General features: G+C 31.2%; 1 protein-coding gene across 1 annotated transcript; it reads right to left on the reverse strand.

Annotated features, from left to right (window-relative positions):
* Window positions 1-227: 227 nt before the first annotated feature.
* LOC134705868 (neuroligin-2-like) lies at window positions 228-21,034 on the reverse strand. The gene is made up of 11 exons (XM_063564583.1): window positions 20,855-21,034; window positions 16,226-16,384; window positions 15,661-15,805; window positions 13,370-13,555; window positions 12,247-12,455; window positions 8,296-8,428; window positions 7,701-7,799; window positions 7,155-7,213; window positions 3,878-4,013; window positions 3,089-3,224; window positions 228-347 (listed from the first exon to the last, which is right to left on the reverse strand). Exons 1-9 carry the CDS (start codon window positions 21,032-21,034, stop codon window positions 3,897-3,899), a joined length of 1,287 nt encoding a protein of 428 aa, XP_063420653.1. The 3' UTR covers window positions 228-347; window positions 3,089-3,224; window positions 3,878-3,896.
* Window positions 21,035-22,925: the final 1,891 nt, after the last annotated feature.

Genomic DNA, 22,925 nt, shown 5'->3' on the forward strand with positions numbered 1-22,925 from the left:
AATAATTAAATCATGTTCTCCCGGACTAAGTATTAAGTACAATCAAGTGTACATTAAACCATATAAGTAGAATTATTAGAACTAAATGAATATTTTTCAGATGACTTTTTTATTTTTCAATTATGTCGTTTTTGAATGAATACATACATATGTTATAATCTACACTAAACTGCTGATGTCGCAAGTGAAATTTGAAGGAAACAAATAGTTGTACCAAAATGATAACCCTTGGTTGTTTAAAGTTGAATTCGTTTGTTAAAACGACTTGGTCATTTGCATAATCCAGTTTGTTGTAAGATTTTCTTTCCGGATTGTAGATATTCAACCCACTATATGATCCCCAATGCCTTAAATTGATAAAAAAAATTCATAGCAGATGAAAAATACAAAACAAAATTATGTACGTGGTATTACTATTCAACATTTTTGGTGTCAGTCAAATATGATATAGCTGTTTTGTTTGTGTAAATGTTCTATCTTCAGTTTTCATTTTCGTTGTGGATTGATTTTTCTTTTACTTAAAATACAAATACAAAATTTGATGATTTTCAACTATCCAATTATCAACTTCTTATTTCAATATATGTCCATTGTAAGGCATTTACATCTAAAGCTAGGTTCAAACTGCCGATCAGATCAACTCGATGATCCCGATTGTCCAAATTTCCTTGGCCAAGCATAACCAATTTCTTGATCGAGGCTATTAACGACTACTACCGGACTACTATCAGACTGTACACGAGCTTAACTACACCATTCACGACTCCTTGATGATTCCATCACACTCCAATCTGACCACTAATTGAATAAATATTCGATAATTTCGACCAATTTACGATCTTTACTTGACTAGCTAGACCAACTCAGCTATACTCGATCTCAGTCTGATCTCTGCCGGACCAGATCGATTTGATCGTATAGGGCTCGTAGTGATAGAATTGTTTTACTTTGTCATTTCGGGGCATTTTATAGCTGACTTTGTGGTATTGGCTTTGCTCATTGTTGATGGCCGTACGGTGACCTATATTTGTTAATGTCTGTGTCATTTTGGTCTCTTGTGGACGGTTTTCTCATTGGCAATCATACCACATCTTTTTTTATATTATCATTTATGATACGGAATCCGAGAATAAATAATTAATAGTCAGTGATATTGTTTGCCTTAAATTAATGGAGAATATAGGCTTTTCCCTCTGGAGGAGAATCCCAATTTGAAAAAATATGGCTTAATAAAAAGTTATTCCCAAAAGACGCGTATTGTACTAAGTCTTGTAGGAATTTGTGAACAATTAATTTAATAGTGACAATATATTTTTGAAGAAGCTCAATTATGAGAGTTAATCAGAGCTGCACATTTTTTTTTAGAGAATCGAGTATTGCTGAGTAAAGATCGAAGAGTGGTCGAATGTGGTTGCGTGGAGATCGGATATTGGTCGAGTTGGTCTGGAATGAAAAAATATATAGCAGTCGCAGTTATCATGAAGCGATCGAGGATTGATCGAGTTAATTTGGACCACATATCGTACAGGTCGTCGTTGATCGGGAAATGATCGGATATTAATCGTGCAAAGATAGAAATAACCGAGTATTGATCGGTAAACTATTTGTATTTCGACCAAACTCGATCTCTACACTATCCTTTCCCGATCAATTCAACCCTAACTCGATGAATTCTCGATCTCCTCTCGATACTTACTTGAATGATTTTGACATGTCAAACACTCTCGGGTGGAATGTCAGATTGATGAAGACCAAGGTAGACCGCCCACAACATTCTTTTCGACTGAGTCAGACTAGTCATTCGATCGCATAATTTTTCTTGATCGAGATTGATCGGGTTGATCTGCAGTGTGAACCTAGCTTAAATCAATACGTTACGCGCGTTTACATATATTGATTAGAACGCGTTTATGTATGAATTAAACAGACTCAAAAAAATTAATCAAAGGTAAGTCGGGAAAAGAATTGCTGAATTCGATACTTTATGAGTTTACAGTCACGATTACAAACCGGTTGACTTGTACGATGTGTCGAATGTCTTAACTCCCATGGGATACGTTGTTTGGTTTACATATTAAAGTCATAAGAAACGAGTGACCGGTGAAAAATAATGTTCTTCCAATTCTTGAACCAATGCATACAAACATCATAAACTTAGTCTTCTGTGCTGGAATTTATCATTTTTTTTGTGTAAATTTCGTATAATCGTCATTTTTTTTTCAATCGGTCAGTGTTGTTGTGCAAATATGGCAGGTTATTAAAGTTCGTGTTTTGAAGCCGAAGTTTAACGATTGTCACCTGTTTGTCAACAATTGACGAAAAATAAACAAAAAAGCATGGAAATTGAGCACGTGTTTAACATGTAAATTCAGATAATAGTTTATTTTAAGGACATCCATGCGTATTGTGGTCACCGGATTTTTACGGGATGGGTCACACTGAGGTCACCTTGCATACGGAAAATATGTCGGGGGAATTGCTTGCTGGAAGGAAGCAATTCAAATAAAGTAAACTTCTTCTAAATATGAATAAATTAAAGAATTTTCTTCAGAAAAAAGTATATGTACATAAGTTTTATAATGAAAACTATCCATTGAGTTATAAAAAACATATGCATTGGGTTTTTTTTTATTTGAGGTTTCTTATGACTTTAAACTACCATTATATTTGTTTGATCGTAGATATTTTGCTTCTCTCGATTAAAACATGTTGACTTAGTGTTGATTCGCATAGCGGTTAATGCATCCATAGCAAGATACGATTTACCTGTCGACACAATCGTTCACCCTTCTTTTGGAGTTTGCGCGAATTCCTCATATTTTGTTTCCCGAATTTTGCTTTATATCTCGGTTATCGATTGATTCGATTTGAACATCGATAAACTATTGTTGTTTCTACCTTTTTATAACCGCGTCTTGTCTTTACAAGTTACACTTTTGTTGTTTTGAAATATGGTTAAATTTTACTAAACACATATTCCGTTTCAAACTGTTGTGTATTTGGTAATGCATTGAACAATGCAATGAACAATTTCCAAAAGGAACATACCGTAAAAGTTTGTACATGCTTAACTACTAAACCTACGTACCCGTCTTTGACGAAATCGCTTATGATTCTCATTGTTGTTTTAGACACATCTGCATCTCGTGGCGTATATGAGAAGTTTGGGTGTCCAATAGTTGGTAAGCCAAACACGTAAAATAAGTCCCAACCATGTTGTACCCCTAAATAAAAACAAATATAGTAATTATTTAAAATTAATGTTTGTTAGAGATCATCTTGTTAAAAGAAACAAAAAATCTGTGTTTTGACCGCTTAGAAATTCAAACGGTTCTATCAAAATTTGTAATGTTGAATTAACAGTAACAACTGGATATGTGACATTATAAACAAATATTTTATTGGTATATATGGACTTAACTATTGATATAAAGGTCTGGATATGGATCCTTTATTTCTTTATCCTTAAATTGTTTAGGCAATTTTTCTCTTCTTTTTTATATTTTTCCCTTCTTCCCTATTCCTTATATTTTAGCACCACATTATTCTATATCATTTTTTATTTTGTTCTTTTGTTCTCTTTTTGCTATATGCAAGCCCTGAACTGTTTTTTTCTATTCTGTTTACCCTATTCTGTCAAACTAATATGATTACAACAATGCTTGATATAACTTTTGCAAATTAAATTAATTTTAGTAAAAGTGACTATTAATATATGTTACTAATAGAAACACAGAAGATGTGGTATGATTGCCAATGAGACAACTCTCCACAATAGACCAACATGACACAGAAATTAACAACTATAGGTCACCGTACGGCCTTTTGAGTTTGAATTTCCTTTGACTAGCTAATATAGACTAGACGTTTTTATTACCTATCCAATCTGGTCCGCTTTAATTCTGAGAAATATACTCGAAACTGAGTGTATGAACGTTCTTCTTTTGAGAAATCATATCTGCAAGTTTCATTATGGGCGCAAACATAAGCACATCTGAAACCATCACCGCAGCCTGAAACAAATGATAATTTTATTTTTGTTTATTTTGTCTATTGATTGATGGGTGGATTGATATTTAATGCAAATTGATAAAAAAACATGTTTGGTACCTCACTGACACAATGAGCCTCAATTACAGAAAATACAAACACTTGGTAATGCTTTTGGTCTTTCTCTTCCAAAGACGAAAGGCATTCCAGAGAAGCAGCTAATACAAAATTTAAAAAAAACCACATGAATAGACTCCATTTATTTCCGAATTTATTTTTATTTTTTAACAAACAAAACAAAAACGATAATCAAAACAGCAAAAAACGTATATAGTCAACTTTGTCCTAAAATTTTATTTCGAATTGATTTTAGATCGAAACCAAAGTATTCCGCTGTTGCAACACATATGCATCATTCAACTGGCACTGAGTTAGAGCTACTTTCCTAATGCTAGTAAATATAGACTTTGGTTGGCTTTCTTGCTTTTGTTGTATAAAGGTTAGCTTAAGCATTGTTATTAAGATTGATATATGCCTACACTAACACATAAAATGAATGTATTACAACTGTAATATTCCAATTTTGGGTAAAGGTGGTTTCTTAAGTAGAAAATGGTGGATTAAACCTGGTTTCATAGCCAACTTTCCCTCTCACTTGTATGACAATCCCATATAATTCAATAATGTTGACAGTGATGTGTGAATAAAACAAAAAATAAATACTATGTAGCTATCAAAGGTACCAGGATTATAGTTTAGTACGCCAGACGCGCGTTTCGTCTACATAAGACTCATTAGTGACGCTCATATCGAAATATTCATAAAGAAAACAAGTACAAGATTGAGGATCCAAAGTTCCAAAAAGTTGTACCAAATACGGCTAAGACATGTAAGATAATCTATGCTTGGAATACTAAAATCCTTAGTTTTTCGAAAATTCAAAGTTTTGTCAACAGGAAATTTATAAAAATGACCACATTATTGATATTCATGTCAACACCGAAATCTTGACTACTGAGGTGGTTATTTCGGGATAATTCAAACTGTCAAAAATAAATAGTGGTACAGCAGTCAACATTGTGTTAACCTCTTTTAAAATAATTATAAAACAAGCTAATATGTCAAGATAGTAAATTAAAAATGCATGAAGACAAAGCACATTAGCAAAAATGAAAGACAAGAATACAAACATTTACAATAACACAATGCTTTAAAAGAGGGACGAAAGACACCAAAGGGACAGTCAAACTCGTAAATCTAAAACAAACTGACAACGCCATGGCTAAAAATGAAAAAGACAAACAGAAAAACAATAGTACACATGACACAACATAGAAAACTAAAGAATAAACAACACGAACCCCACCAAAAACTAGGGGTGATCTCAGGTGCTCCGGAAGGGTAAGCAGATCTTGCTCTACATGCGGCACCCGTCGTGTTGCTTATGTGATTACAAATCCGGTAAATAGTCTAATTCGGTAGGTCAAATTAAATTACTCATTTCAGGGCCTTTTAAGCTGACTATATGGTATGGGATTTGCTCATTGTTAAAGGCAGTATGTTGACATATAGTTATACATTTCTTTACCATTTGGCTCTTGTGAAGTGTTGTCTCATTGGCAAGCCTACCATATCTTCCTTTTATTATTCAAGACCATTGTGTATTATTTGTGAAGTTGATACTGATTATCAGTCAACAAGATATTGGAATCATCCGATGAATTAAACAGCAGATTAGTTATGTGGCTTCTTTGTTAAAAATATTTGTCTGTTTGCAAAACAACCTCTTTTCGTTTATTACAAAATGCTTGGCAGACAACATATTTGTTGATTTTTAATTTAATTTTGCAGATTGATTTTTTAACAAATAGTTTTCTAATGGATAATTATTATACACCCTTCTTGTCAACTAGATATTGTATTTAGTAAGTTAGTTAAGTATCTTGATAAATTGATTAGTTTATCTTTCCGAAACATTTATCTTTCGTGTAACTAAATTATTAAAATGACAGTTAGTGCTTTTTTTGCACGAATGGCCGCCATCTTGAAGTAACATATCTGAATTGATACGTGAATGCTTATGAGTGTTAAAATTTTAAGTAAACATCGAAAATAAAATACACACTTTTACAATTTGGCAAAAAAATCAAATAGTTCACATCATTATGGAAATGTTTACTATGTTTCAATTTGATGTTTCCACTTCCAGCTTCAAGCTTTACTAGATTATCCAAACACTTTAACCTGATACTGGTCGAAAGAACGCTCAAAACTGCAAAGCATTGTTCCCTTCTCAATTACATGGCGCATACAAAAACGTAAAAAGAACAAAAGCAAGACATCGGAAAATGTATGACCTTCGCAAAAATATTTTCCTCATTTGTGTTAAAGATTTCATATGGACGAAGTTACGAAACGGTATTTAGATATTAAACAGCAGATGAGCAGCTTGTTGTATAGATTGGTTACGTAGTTAAGGGAAATTAACGAGCTTTTGCCTTCCCATATCAGAATCTGTAGGATATATTCAGGAAAGGAATAAGAAGATGTGGCAACTTTCCACCATAGACCAAATGACATATGGGTAAACTAAATGTCACTGTACTACCTTCAACAATAAACAAAACCTGTTGTCATCTATAAAAATACCCGAAATCAAAAATGTAAAACAATTCATACGAGAATACCCACGGCCTGATTGAAAAACAAATTTGATTTACAGCAAGTAACGACAACCACTGCATTACAGACTCATGACTTGGGACAGGCAAATACAAAATGTGACTGGGTTAAACATGTTACACTGCGCCAACCAACCCCATGAATGGAACAGGGCAATATATGAACAAACTTTAAAAATCAGTTGGTAAGGGTTTATCGCATCATCCATTCGATACAAAACATAAAAAAGTTACCGACTTGACGATGCATGGTATTTATACAAAAAAGACAATAATTATAAGTACAGTTTTTAGAGTACTATCCAGATTCTGTATTTTTTTAAAACAAAGTTAATGGTACAAAGAAAGATAAATACTCGCATTCAATGACAACTTATAACAATTAATAAAAGAAATCATGTATCTGGAATCAAAGTGTCTAGTTTGCAACTTCATGCAAACTTAATAAAATTGTTAAGTGACAAATCTGAATCATTTACTCACTTCAGGATATGTTAAAAGATCTAGGGATTTCCATTCTTTCAACTTTTCTTGAATGGCGTCTACAAAAACAAAACGCATATTACTTTTTTTAATGTGATTTGTTTATTAGTGATGTAATCAATGTCTTGCTGAAAAGTTAGCTTTGCATTCCAGTTTTATTTATCCTTTGGTACAAAGCGATTTAAAAAAAATCACAAACCGTCGGCCAGGGTATTCTGATAAGTACTGTAAATCAACTAATTTTCGCGGACACGTTATTTCGCGTTTATCCCGAGCTAGACCAATTCATGACGATTTAGTTTCGCGATTTTCTAATTTACTTGATGTAGTTTGATAAAGAAAGATCTAAGTGATACATTTTCACGACGATTTAATTTCGCGTTATTTTTCTACTCGCGAAAGTCGCGAAATTAAGTTTGTTTACAGTAATCATGCTGTCATCAAACTTTTAATTGAATGAGAAGACATCATATATCGAAGAATATGCGACGAATATAGAGTGTGACTGTGGGAAGCACTGACATTAAACATAAATTGAATAAATACCTTTGAATTCTGGTCTTTCTGGAAATACTCCCAATGCTAGCATTTCTATTATTGTATTTTTGTCATAAAGCGGATCACTTTCAACCATTTTTTCTAGTTCTACAAATATGTTAGTATCTGGTGATTATTTCTAGAGTAACAGAGTAGATTTTGTATTAAAAAAAAACGGTTTGTGCTTGTCTTTGTCGTTGAACAGTTTTATGATATTTTTTTGTAAAAAGTTTTTATTTGTCTACTTTGCATAGAGGAATATATTATTTGCCACATAAAAAAAATGTATGTCAAGGCTTTTTATGTAATCATTTATTGTGTTTGGTTTGTACTTATGCAATCCCATTAAACTCGAAAACACAGCTACCTATATATCTATCTCGTCCTGGTGCTGATTGAAAAAAAACTTAAAAAATCCACTGGCCTCTGCAAATTAGCAGTCACACATAGTTATATTTTGATATTTTCTTGTTGTCACTACATGAAGTTTGGTTTTGATTTTAACAATTATTTCAAAATCGAGTCGAGTTTTAGGGAGGAAATTAAATAAAAAGATATTTCCAATAAACCTACAGTTATTTTAATATTTCAATGGTTAACTTACTTGAGATATCTAATGGCCAGGCTTCATCTCGGGCCATCATTATTAACACAGAATCAGCATGAAATTGTCCACAAGTAAACAAATATTCCGGTCTGTCTGTTAAAAATTCACCGTCAACAACTATCCAATTTTGCTATTAAAAAGTAAAAGATTCAGCATGGGTTCTAATATCTGCTAAAACGAGGTGTTTCTTTTACTTGAATATTAAAAATCTGTGACAACCATTTTTTTATTTGCAGATATTGAAATATTGAATAAGTGGCTTTCAGAGAGAAAGTCCCCTCCAAGTACCTGATAATCAGAATCATAGTTGATAAAAAACTTTATAATATCCTGATTGTTTAGTAGAGTTTTAGTCATTTGTATACGTTATATATTATATATATTTTTGTTGTTTTTAAAGACTTTAATACATGGGGTTTGTGTTGCTTATTCTTTAGTTTTCTATGTTGTGTCATGTGTACTATTGTTTGTCTGTTTATCGTTTTCATTTTAAGCCATGGCGTTGTCAGTTTATTTTAGATTTATTAGTTTGACTGTTCCTCTGGTATCTTTCGTCCTTCTTTTGAAAAAGATAATAATATATTGATTGTAAATAACTGTTTTTGGATATGGTAACTAGTTGAAAACTCCGGCTCTGTCATTCTGAATATTAAGGAGACTGATCACTCTCTCGAGAAACAACGACAATTTATTGTTTATTATCGGTTTTGAACTCCAAAACACTTCAATTCTTATATATACAAATATATATATGTACCAGCAAATGAATACATATTACCATCTAAATAAGCATAGTTTAGTACATTTTGTACAACATCTTAGAATAAGACTAAATGAAAAAATCTTATTAGAAAGGTTATTGGCAGATCTAAAATAGAATGTGAAATTTCTTGAATTCAATTCACTTCAAACTTGTTGTATTCTACATGTAAAACGGTGACATTAAACAATTAACATGTGAGAGACCGTCATGTTAAACTACACATGTACGTGAACGACAAATAGACTATAAATAGTTATCAAAGGTACCACAATTATAATTCAATAGGCCAGACGCGCGTTTTGTCTACAAAAGACTCATCAGTGGCGCTCATATCAAAATAGTAATAAAGCCAACCGAGCGCAAAGTTGAAGAGTATTTAGGACCAAAATTCCTAAATATTGCACCAAATACGGCTAAGGTAATCTATAATCTATTCCTTGGTCAGAAAATCCTTATTTAAAAAAAATCAATGTTTTGTAAACAGGAAATTCATAAAAATGACTATGTTATTGACATGCATGTCGTATAAACCTATTCCTCCATAAACTGATAAAAGCTGCAAAAAACGTATAAAGTCAAACAACATCATAATTTTTTTTCAGTGTTTTTTTCGACCTTTTGAATCCACCTTCAAAGGAATTGACCGTTATGCAATATTAACTTTAAATGGTCCATTTTAAGGTGGTACCTAACACTACAGGGAGATAATTAAGTAAAATCGGCTAAACTTTTTAATCGCTTTGTATTGTTAAATAAATCTTAAGCTTCTCAATGATCAAAATTAGTGTTTGCCAAAATGCTATGCATTCAACCATTTTTTTTCCCAGAAAGTGATTGGTTCATATTTTTTGAAATTTTGAATATTTTTTCGAAGGATGAAAGTTAATAACTTGTCAAAATTTTATGAAAATTTAGCGAACCAAATTAATTTTAGTCAAGGTTTTGGGTACCACCTTAAGGGGGCCCTGGGTACAAATCATTTTTTTTCTAATATAGGATTTCGCTATATATTTTTTTTAAAATGAACTTTATCGTATACTTAAAAGAAAAATGGACTAAAAAAATGGGGTCACCGTTCATTTAAGCTCACAATCTGCCTCCAGAAGAAGCATACATTTTTGTTAATGTCCTTTTTTTCTGAAGAACTAATAGGAGAAATATCGGTAATATCGAAATAAAAAAATAATCAAATTACAGAAATCACTTAAATTTTACAATTATTTAGTTTATGTATAGCTTATTTGAAAACAATAACAGAAAATATAGGTCACCGATGAGTAAAAAAAGATATTTCAAATTTAATGCCAAAAAATAGCATTATTGCACCAAAGGGAGATAATTTGGAGCTTTTTCAATGAAACAAACATTTTAAAAGTCTTCTGGGGCCAAACCGAATCGATTTTTATTGGTAAATTTTTGTACCATAACATAAAGTAATAACTAATCATGCTAATAGTGTAACAAATAAAATTTGTAATGAAAAAATAAAGGTTGACTTTTTTGCTGACATTTTTGTACCCAAGAGCCACCTTAACTGCTCCAGATGCGCATTTTGACATTTAATGTACTTCGATGAAGCTGATCATAAACTGTGATACAAAAAACAATATAGGAACGAGTCTGCTTTTGACACAATTAGTATCTTAACCATTACATACAATATGTCAACAAATTTGATGCCAAAATGTACATTACTGTTACTTGTAAAATGAATCAAAATCAATCATATGATGTACTTTGTTTAATCTATTTTTGATTTACTTTACATTATGTTTGAAAATTAAATTGTAATAATTCTGCTCATGTTGGGCGCCGTGAATGGCAAATTAATCTTTTGTTTGTTTGTTTGTTTGTTTGTTTGTTTTGTTTGTTTGCTTGTTTGTTTGTTTGTTTGTTTGTAAAATGATAAGTATATCAACATCGATAATGACGATAAAGTACAATAAAAGTGCATTTTCTAAAAAAATATATACTTATAAACATGCATTTTACACGATCCTAACAAATGCTTTATTTTGATAGTTATCAAAGAAAGATTATTTGTTTATAGTTATATATCAAAAGAGAGTCAATCATTTTTCCCCTATAAGTAAAGTTGTTCGTCTTTCTATTTTGTATAAACGTTTATCCTATTGTTGTTATACATCTTAAAAAAGTAAATTTCAAAAAAACTGAACTCCGAGGAAAATTAAAACGGAAATTCTCTAATCGATGGCAATTTTATATTTTTTAACATGTTGCAATCTAAATTTGTTTTTAAAATCTCACCAATGATAACAAGTGTATAATATAGCTCGTCAGACGCGTGTTTTGCTTTTTATCTACATATCAATCGCTTGCAAACATATTTTGAATGATTAAATGAACATGATGAACCAGCAATAAAATAGAAACTACCGAATCAATGATATTTTATTTCTGCCAAAGAGGGCTGTAGATTTTGCGAGTGCAAGCGGGTGTATTAAGCTAGTAGTTGTAAACCCAAAGACATCTGTTTATAATAGAACAAGGATACGAGGAACATATATTCGTGTAGTATTAAGATATGATTTTAGACTATTAGTTCACATGCACTTCTAAAGTTGAATATTTGCTACAAGAATATTGTTGATACAGGATACTAGTTTTTCTTTTAATTGATAATATTTTTATACAATCACATTGACAGGATGCATTCTTTTTAAATTTATTAAATGTTTGAAAATTAAGATAGTGAAATGAAAATAATGATAAAATAAAGATAAAAGGAAAAATAAGGAAAAACTTCTCAAATATATAAAACGTCAGAAATGGAAGATTAATTGAGGTATACGTATAGTATAGTTGAATTTAAAAACAATCTGTCAAATGCAAGCACGTGGCCAATAATATCAATGATTGTAAACTGGTATCCACGGGGTATTATCGGCTCAGAAGTCAGTGTTTCGGAAGGTACTAGGATTATTCATTAAAATTCTTTCTGTTGCAATAAAAAAGTATTGACATAAACTTTTTGAATTCCTTTGTCAATGGTCGCTGGTGGATTTTTTTGCAATGACAATCATTCATCATCTTTTATTCTAATATCGACAACGTGAGGAATTCGTCACATAGCTCCCGGGAACACAGAATTACTTAAAAAAATATTTTCATATAAAATCAAACAATTTTAACTCAATGAACAATATATCTAGTCAACATTTTACCCAAGGCCTATCTGTTAAAAGATATTCATGTACAGAATCTCCTTCTATCAATTTATTTATAGCGTCCTGATCTTCTTCATCGACAACAAGACTCGTCCCAGGTCTGCAGTTTTCTGGGATATCTGAGATTCGAGTTGTCCTTACACAAGGAGATAACGCCAGAATGGAAAATGGAGTGCCACTGTGGATAATTGCATTTCTGAATAAACCTGTTAGAACGTGTTAAAAAATTAACATTTGTAAAGTGTGTTTCTCCTTATCTTTTGGACTTTTACTGAATTATGAATGATCATACTATAATATAAGATCAGTCGCTATAGTCTGTAAGATGAGACAAGAAAAATGTTATTTAAAAATGATCAGGATTTGTTTGTTAGAAGGTTGCTGCCCAAATGGGAACTAGTCAAAGAGTTCAAAGTGATTAACTTAATGTTATCCCTTTTGCAAATGTTATGGACGTAATGACGAGACTTGTTGACCGTTATGGACTCTCAGTTTCACAGATCGATGAGGGCGAATATATTCCTATTGTAGTTACCACAATCCACAAAGTTTTTGTGTTATGGGATCTAACGAATTATACTTAACAACGGGTTTATTATTACATGAGTATGTCGGCTGCCACATGTGGATCTGCTTACCTCTAGAGGCCATGAGGTCATTCCAGTTTTTGATGGGAGTTTTGTTTCTCAATCTTCAGTTTTTCTATGATGGTTTTGTACTCTGATGATTTTCTCTTTGGCGTTTTTTTAAATAGCGTTGACAGTTTATTTTCAATTTTTGTGTGTGTATGTCCATTTTTTTTTCCATCGTCTCCATTTTATCAGATTATTTAACCAGAGAAAAAGAATTATTGCGAAACAATTCAAAACTACAAACACGTACTATTTTCACAAAAAAATAAAAACAACATACAGATGCGTTTCCGCAAAAATAAAATATGTGTACAGCAGTCAACATTGTGTTAAAATCAAAGTAATACACTAACATGAAATATCACAGATGTCTAAAAATCTAATTTGGAATATTTGATGTTGTCAAAAGGAAAATGATGACTGTAGTCAAAATTGATTGCAATATAATTTTATTTTGTAGACAAAATCATTATATTTTATAATGATACCTTGAGTTAAACTTGAGAGTAAGTGAAGAGCCGCGTCCCAAGCTCCAGCACTATGTCCATGAATGGTAACCTTTGATGGATCGCCATTGAAATACTCGATATTTCTGTTTACCCATTTCATAGCCAAAACTTGGTCCATTAGACCGTTGTTACCCTTTATTCCAATACTTGAATCTGCATAAAACCCTGTAATAATTAAGTTATTATAGTTATTGACTACACTGTAAGTATTCACGACTTTGTTAAACAAAGGACAAATATTCTTCTTTCAAAAGTTAACGAGTGGATTGCAACACGTAGCAAAAGTGCATATTTCACACCGAAATAAAGACAGTCCCTTTTTGTCAGATGTCTTTTATTGATCTTTCAAATTTACTTATAATTTGTTTTTAATCTAACTATTAATAGAATATACTAATTTCAAAAACGGTAAAAAGCCCATTTATTTAAATAACTATCAATAATGTTCTTATACTAAAATCTGCAAGTTTAACTGTAAGTGACTGTGCATACTAACATGTTTTTATTACTGTTTTAGATCTTAAAGATAAAAACATAAATCGACATTGGTGTGAATTGAAATAACAAAAAAAACCACCGACCTATAATGAAAACTAGATTCAGAAAGTCCCGTATTAAAAGGCAAAATCAAAAACTTATAAAGAATGAAAACAACCGTCAAATTCTTGACGTGCTACAGTCACTTCTTACGTCGAAAATCGTGAATTAAACCTAATTGTAAAGCTGATTGTAAGAGCTTTGAAACCAAAGGGCTAACATTCTTCACATTTTCCTCATTAGTGAAATGAAATTCAACTCGTCAGATTTAAAATTTTAAAAGATAATTAGATGTCTTATGATTGCAGATATCTATCCAATAGAGTTTTTTTAATGACTATAGCAAATATAGGTCACCGTCAACAATAAGAAAAAAATATATACCGTATAGTCAACTATAAAAGGTGCCATAATTAAAAATGTGAAACTATTCAAACGAGAAAACTAACTTAATTCAATTAACGAAAAAACAACATATATGACGGTCATAAAACACTAACCGCTACTGAATTATTGGCACAAAAAGAATGTGGTGATGTTTAAGATATATGAAGATGTGGTATGAGTGCCAATTAGACAACTATCCATTCGAGTGGCAAATTGTAAAAGTAAACCATTACAGGTAGGATCTTCAACACGGACCCTTGGCTCACTTGGAACAGCAAAATATGAATGGCCCTAAGAATAAATAGTGTAAAACCATTAAAACAGGAAAATCACCGGTCTGATCTATATGATAAAACGAGAAACGAGAAACACATATGAACCCTACCAACAAACGACAAACACATTTGAACCCTACCAACAAACGACAATCACTGAACAATATGTGAACATGTGAGTGCTTAACCATTCGTTTAACCTGGGTTAGTGTTGTTACAGCACACTTTTAACTAGAGGCTCTAAAGAGCCTGTGTCGCTCATCTTGGTTTATGTTCAGAAGTGCATTTAAAAAAAAAAGACAACATTAACAACAAATATAGAATTCATGATGAAATTCTCTGTTTTCGTGATGGTGACTAGTTTGTAGATCTTACTTTACTGAACATTTTTGCGGGTAACTGTTATCTTTGAATAAATGTGTTTCAGTAGAAAAGATTTTTGTAAAAGATAACAAAAAATTACGAAAAAATGTGACCTTAAAGGGCATAAACCCCATATGGGTAGATTGACAATTTTGGTCATTTGACTTTTTTGTAGATCCTACCTTGCTGAACAATTATCTCTATTTATTATAATATTGAAGATAATAACCCAAAACTGCCAAATGTCTAAAAAAAAATACAGCTTCAGAGAAGGCAACCACTTATTGGGTTGTCTAATGCGTCTGAAAATTTCAGGTCAGTTTAAGAATTGTACCTGATGAACATGTTTACCCCATTTTCAGATTTGCTATAAATGCTTTAGTTTCAGAGGAATAAGCCAAAACATCATTTTCCTCCAATGTTCAATTTTAAGCCATGTCAGTCATCTTGATTATAGCGGGGGTCATCGGATACATTTGTCTAAACAAAATATCCTAAGGATAATTTAGGCCAAGTTTAGTTTTATTTGACCTGGTTTTTCTAAGAAGAATATTTTTGTAAAAATAAACGTACTACGACGACGGACGACGACGACGGACGATGGACGCCAAGTTATAAGAAAAGCTTATATGGCCCTTTTAGGCCAGATGATCTAGAAAAAGACTGCAAAATATATTGGGTTAGATGAAAATGATAAATAATTCCTACCAAGATCATTAAGTCTATAGTTGAAAGTTATAACAATTATCTCTCCATATGCCGCAAGTATATCTCCATCAAACATGGCTCCCATTCCGACTCTGTTTGAACCTCCATGAATGAAGAATAGAACTGGCAGTGCCACTTTATCAACCTGTGAATAGGACAAGTTTTGCAGCTTTCATATTTATATTACATTCGAACTTTATGAATATTTCATATTAAAACTGTAAATGTAATGATTTGTTTATATTCATAGGTAAAACAGATCTTGCATACTTCATTTCGGTGTTTTGCAAAAGATTTCATACAAGCCTATGACAAATATTTATTTCGTTGGAAATTTAGATTTAATCTTCATCTTGACTCATAAAATTCAAGGAATAATAATAAGAAACAGTTTATAATAAGAAACTCAGTTTTTGCTTGAAGAATATTTGTAAAGACATGGAATTATATAAAATCTACGTCTTTCATGTTAATTCTTAATTAAATATTTAACTTAAATCTTACAATACTGTCTAACATTATGTTGTATTTAAAACTTATTATAAAAATATACAGTATAACATACTTTTGGTACATAAATGTTCATATAAAGACAGTCTTCATCAAATTTCATAAACCCCGGTTTATGAAAATCTATATAGTCGGTATCCGCCTGCGGACATGCTGGTGGGAGTTCAGTCGTTTCTAAAATTGAAGGCTTCCATGTTATTGGGTCCTTCGGCCTCTGCAATAATCCAAACAAATGCCATTATATAAATAAATAGATGAGAGGGTGATAGGGCAGATTGTTACCCCGAGAATAAAATTGTCAACCGCGGCGAAGCGAAGGTTAACAATGTATTTCGAGGGGTACCAATCTGCTCTATCACCCTCTTAGCTATGTGTTATTTCATTTATTTTTCTGAATGTCCTATCATTATAGTCTTTTACTGATTAGTTGTATTTGAAAAGGTTTTCCATGACGACAGGTACATTCTATTTAATTACTTGATGTGAGTTCAATTCATTGTCTTTTGAATTATGGATTTCTGATTAGTCTAGACGAGAGGGTAACATTAAAAAAAAATTGTCACCCTCTCAGCCATGTGATAGAGAAAATTAACACCCTCGTATCAATCAATAATCAAAATATAGCATTTTAACGTAAAATATAATAAATTAACTTGTTAATGTTCCGTCGGCAAAAGTTATTTTAGAGATGAAGATGTTTTTGTCTACGAAGAAATAATATAAGAAGTGTAATGCTCACTTATCAACCCGCGTAAAATCATCACAGTCATTCATTATAAATGAATTCTTGATTCCATTTTTCAGGGAAAATTAAGAAAAAAAAACGTTGATGACGTTATAGTCATGTGACAAAATTACCTCTATGAGTTGAAAGCCAAGAAACTTTCAACCAATTCAACCAATCGGAAGGCATATAAAATCCAAAGTTAAATTATATAATAATAATACATGTAGCTAAATAGAGATATATAGATAAATAAACAATCAAACACTTTTTCTGTTCCTACAGAGAATCAAACAAGTGAAAAGTTTATTTTCTTTTAAATTAAGATACTTCCTTGAGAAAAAAAAATTTAAATATTGTTTAGTCTTTTATCCCCGAAAGCATTTACTTTCCTATTGTCAGACTAAAAAGATATTTTTCACATTTTACTTTTAGACGAGGGATAATCTTCGTTATTATGTCGTACTTTGCCGAAAATAAACACCTCGCGAAAATGTCAAATGTTTATGTAAAAAGTCACGTTTTCTCTGAATCAAATTTAGCTGTAATATTTCTATTGTTTCTACTTAAGGTTCGGTCATTGTTTGAAATAATACAACACAAACAGGTCTTGATTAGTATAAGTATCTTTTTCATACTAATTAAAAGTGTTTTTGAAGATGGGAAAAGATACCTGAGGGAAAATAAACTGACAACGTCATGACTACACACAAAGAGACAAACAATAGTTTACAAAACAAAACATAGGTTACAGTACTTATACATTAAAGGTTTAATGATAATTCTAAAGTTTGAAAATTAATTTATTAAATGCAAGTTAACGTTTAGCTAAACGGTGTAAATTGTTAGATTTTGTTTCTCTAAATAAAAAGGACAACAAAAAAGGAAGGTCTAAAAAGTTGCTTGCCAAATAATAAAAACTAACAACACTATGGCAAAAAGATAAATGACGGTATTAAGTGACAATTGAACATTTTAAACAGAAAAAAGAGAAGATTGAAAATGTATAACCTTGCCAAATACTGTGGCTAATCATAGTTCCGATAGAGCTCTTAAATGCTAATAGCAGACTTGTAGCAAACTTTATTTTAGAATGTTCCAACATAAGACGTGAATATATATATAACTGTTTAATCTGTCTATTGTAAATATCGAAGTATACGCATGTCAACATTTTTAAATGTTTAATTTTGACATTATTTTCTTATATCTGAAATATTTAAAGTTAAAACATGCAATTGCATCATACGCCTATTTGGCTGGCTGAATCATTATGCTTATACTCAATGTAAATCATGTTATGGTACATGCACTCTTATAAACCATTTATTTGTTCATTCATATACCGTAACATATTAATCTATTGTAACAAAAATTCATAATTTCTAATAAAATTTGTAGATTTAGCTTTCAAAGTCCTTATATTCATATAAAGTAACATTCTTTTATAGTGGAATATTGTTTTAACGTTAAAAAAGCTACAAGTAAAATTTGCTTGCTAGTCCCTCTCTGTGATTAATGTTAGAAACCTCTGGTTAATTTCCCAATCAAGTTAGCATGAAGGGGAGATAAATGTTTCGATGTACATTTATAGATCTATTCAAAAATGATGAATTGTTCTTTATGTTGGTATGTAATCATTTTAAACTTTTTAAATTGATATCAATGTTTTTGATACACCAATTACAAAAACTGAAAGATATTGAATTGATACATTTTGTTATTATTCAAAATTATATCAGAAACCTAAACTTAGTTATAAAATAATGAACCTGTTAAAGGGAGACAATACTCGCATAACTTTTTCGAATCAGCACATAATACAAAGGAATATCACTCTCGCATACAAATGGCACATCAATAAAATTAATAAACTGTGGGTTCGTGCTCCGCCTTCAATGATGATTCTAAATTATAAATATATCCAAAAGTTATTAATAAAATTAACGGTACCAATGTTCTTGCACCAGATGCGCATTTCGACAATACATGTCTCTTTAGTGATGCTCATGGCCAAAATCTATAGGATAGTGAAACTATTAAAAGCTAACCCACTGTAAAAATATTTCTTTGCAATTTTGCAACTTGACTTTCATACCTCATAAGTAACGTATTTACACAATATTTTGATAAAGTAGTTAAATACTATTCGCTTCTCAAAGTGTAAGACGCAATTAAAATCGTATGCTTGCATCATTTTACCCAAATACAGATTTCATTAAGTCCTGAACATTTCGATATTTCTTCTTTTTTTTTTTTTTTTTTTTTTTTTTTTATCACAAATACATATTAAGATCCGACTAAATACCTATATCCCGATATCGTCAGGTAAATTTGCTATTATAAGATAATGACACCGTTGCCCGCGGTTACTTGATATTCGTTGTGTATATGTTCCGGACCATATGAGTAATTGGATTTGGACCATACGCGTATGGTCATGACCATATGGGTATATACTCATATGGTCCGACCATACGCGTATGGTCGGGGTAATTAACATGTACATAAATGCTTACCTCTTTATATAACCATTTTAGTTGTTACGTCATTAAAAAGACACTACCAAAGGTAATTTTATCATTAAAATTAGTAATAACAAGAATAAAAAATAAAATAAGCAGTTTCACACAGTAAATTTCATCACCAGTCAAAATTATAGTAAACACATTTTTTTTTCATTACCGATATTGTTATTACTAGTGAATGGGAAAATGTCGACCTGGGAATTTAACTTCCAAAAATATTTTAATGTGCTGATTTACTATAACCTGACGTAAAAGTCAACAGGATGGAGAGTCTAATAAATTGCTTACTTTTGAATCCTAATATAACTAGCATTAGCAGTGCAATATTCATATTTTTTTTATACTCATACGTGTTTTGTTTTAAAAAAAATGAATGACGTCACCGGCAAGGACACTAGTTTATTATTTAAAGTTGTCTGGTGATATGATGTACTTCAGTAATGTTACGATATTGAAACTATATTGGAGATCTAGAGGGTTTTCACCGTAGACACATCGGATTGACCCGGGACCAAGAAAAGCTATACCATGTTGACGTTAGTGTCACCCTACGCATAATAATGCGAGAAAACTAGCTTTGCACCAATATTTAATGTTATTTGAATTGTAAATAATACAATTGCATGTAGCAATCTTTGTTATTTTATACAGTTTTCTCACGCATATTTTTGAAAAATATACCTATATGGTCCAAATACTCGTATGGTCCGGCCCGTTTATAACCAAACAAGTATATACTCATATGGTCCGACCATACGCGTACGGTCGGACCATACGCGTATGGTCGGACCATATGAGTATACGCATATGGTCATGACCATACGCGTATGGTCCAAATACTCATATGGTCCGGAACATATATACATCTGGTGATAAGTCACAATTGGTTATATAAAAGTCGAGAAAAAGAGGACGATACTGTGGTCTCGACTAGTTCTGGACATATGCAAGATCATCAGTGACACATTTAATTTTTTTGAACAAATGGGTTTACAATCTAGATAACTGGATAGTAAACTCATTGAAGTTTTCTTTCTAAATCACAATTATCGACAGCCGAATTTGACATACACCTCTTCTTTATGTAACGAAGGATTGTGAAGAGATATCTTCAACTTTTCTAGAAATGCCAGATAATATTTGACTACGTTCCATGGTTTTCATCACTTAACAATAGTAAGCTTTTGCGTTTGCTGTTTATTTCATGCATAACATAAAATTATGGAAGATTATGAAAATACAATAGTCTATATTACAGTTTTTTCAAGTCCGTTAGCTAACATCGGTCAAATTTACTAAGATATAAACTTTGAAATTATTACATTAATATTGATATCTTATGACAAATAAAAACATGTTTTGCCCGAATTTGCAATTATTACACTTTCATTTATTTTATACCATCGATAAACATAGCTAAGAAATGTCATACCTGAAAGCGTAAATGACCTATAGGTGGAGATGCATATGGAATACCAAGATATTCTTCAACTTGTCTATCTGGAACACGTGTAGATATTTTTCCACTGACTTTCCCGTATACCGTCTCCCTGACTAGTAAACACTGACCTGTACAGAATGTAGCGGTCAAAAGAATAAGTATTGAAGACATTTTTATTCGGTGTGCATTGATTCTGAATACTGGTTTATTTACTATATTCAAATAGATATTTGGGTATGTTTTCATTGCATTTTATCTAATACGAAAAATTGCTTGTTATTAGAGGAGGGGAGATGTAATAGTTAGATTAAACATTACACGGTATCGTTTTATTATCATAAACGTTTTTAAATCTACTATAATTCAACATGACATTTTACAACAGGTACTTAAGTGTTATAAAATCTGTAAGATAACACTAGATATATGAAGACTTGAAGTTCATACATATTGTCTATATGATTAAAGAATTAGTGAGAGTTTTGTAATACAAATTTAATGAAATCGTGTTCAAAATTTATAATATGCTTACGATGTTTCGGTAGGGAATGTGAGAAAATTATTCTTTTTGGATTTTCAATGACCGAAATAATAGCCACAGTGAAATGTATAATTTTTGACATTCTTTTTTTCTTTTAACTATTCTCAACTGGTTGATTGTACAAAATTTATCATTTTGGCAGTGTCTACTTTTTAACTTTTGTATTCGAATGTTCATCCTTTTAAAATATTAACAATGTCACAAAAACTTAATTTCTTTTCTTAGTTTACTAAAGTATTTCGTCTCAAAATTGACTTTTGTTTTATGTTTGTTTCCTGTGGATTGTCTTCCTATTGTTTTTGGTTTCAAATTTTTATCATGGTATTTTCTGTCTCTCCGAAACGAATAATTTAGATTTGCAACGATAAATTCCAGCTAAAAAAATAACCAAAAAGTATATATTATAAACAATGATATTTGAATACTAAATAATGGATTTTTCTAGATTGCAAAAGGACTGTTTCTATGTCACAAAAAGGTCTCTGTATCAAAAGGAACAGGAGAGGGCAGGCCTAGGGTTTAATTATATTATTCCCTGTGCGTAAATATTCATTATGAAGATATGGTTTACCGAAAATGATAGTTTTGTATTATCTTAGAAAATTGAAAATCTACTACAAATGAACTTTTGGTTTTGTAAGCCGAGGATTCTCAGAAAGGTATAAGGGGTTCAAAAATAGAGGATGAATTACTATTATTAGGGATAAAAAGATGAAAATTCTAGTGTTTCAGTATAGTTAAATTGCAATCCGTACACTTTCGTGTTTTTTTATATCATCGATAAGCATATGAACTTTCGTACCTTTAAGCGAAAATGAAAAACGAAATAAAAGTAGATGCATATGGAATACCAATATCTTCCTCAATTTGTCTATCTTGAACACGTATAGATATTTTCCCACGGACTTTTCCGAATACCGTTTCCTTGACTGATAAACACTGACCTTGAACAGAAAGCAGCTTTCAAAAGAACAAGTATCGAAGACATATGTATTAGGTTTGCATTGATTCTGGTTCATATCTTTATATACTATATACTGGTAGTTTATTGAGAAGGTTGTCTTTGCAGTTTTGTCTATTATGGTGATGTTATAGTTAATTTAAACAGTACATGACATGTTTTATCATTAAAACCGTTTCATAATCTACTATTATATAACATGACATTTTGCAACATCATATTAGTGTTGTAAAATGTTGTTAGGTAGCTATGATATATGAAGACTGTAGGTTCATAGACGTATAGTTTCTATTCTCAAAGAATCATTTTAAAATTTGCAAGGACATTTTAATGTACAAAATGTTCATGTTCAACATTTGTAAATTGGTTATCCTATTTGTTTTCTACTTACTATTTTTCAAACATTCTCAACTGCTTCATTTTGTTAATTTCACAATTTCGTCTATGTGTACTTAATAGTTTTGTATAAAATTCCACATAACCTTTACCAGTTCGGAATGAATGTATAAGTCATCATTTTCAAAATGTTTAATTCGTTATGATAATCAAGTATTTACGAC

Source organism: Mytilus trossulus, chromosome 2 (assembly GCF_036588685.1).
Source record: "Mytilus trossulus isolate FHL-02 chromosome 2, PNRI_Mtr1.1.1.hap1, whole genome shotgun sequence".
Classification (NCBI taxonomy): Eukaryota; Metazoa; Mollusca; class Bivalvia; order Mytilida; family Mytilidae; genus Mytilus; species Mytilus trossulus.

Coding starts and splice junctions, on each gene's coding strand:
- LOC134705868 (XM_063564583.1), bottom strand. CDS start 21,034: ATGTCTTCAATACTTATTCTTTTGACCGCTACATTCTGTACAGGTCAG. Junction 7,214..7,700: donor AGAAAGACCAGAATTCAAAG/GTATTTATTCAA, acceptor TTGTTTTTGTAG/ACGCCATTCAAGAAAAGTTG. Junction 4,014..7,154: donor ATCTTTTAACATATCCTGAA/GTGAGTAAATGA, acceptor CATTTGTTTCAG/GCTGCGGTGATGGTTTCAGA.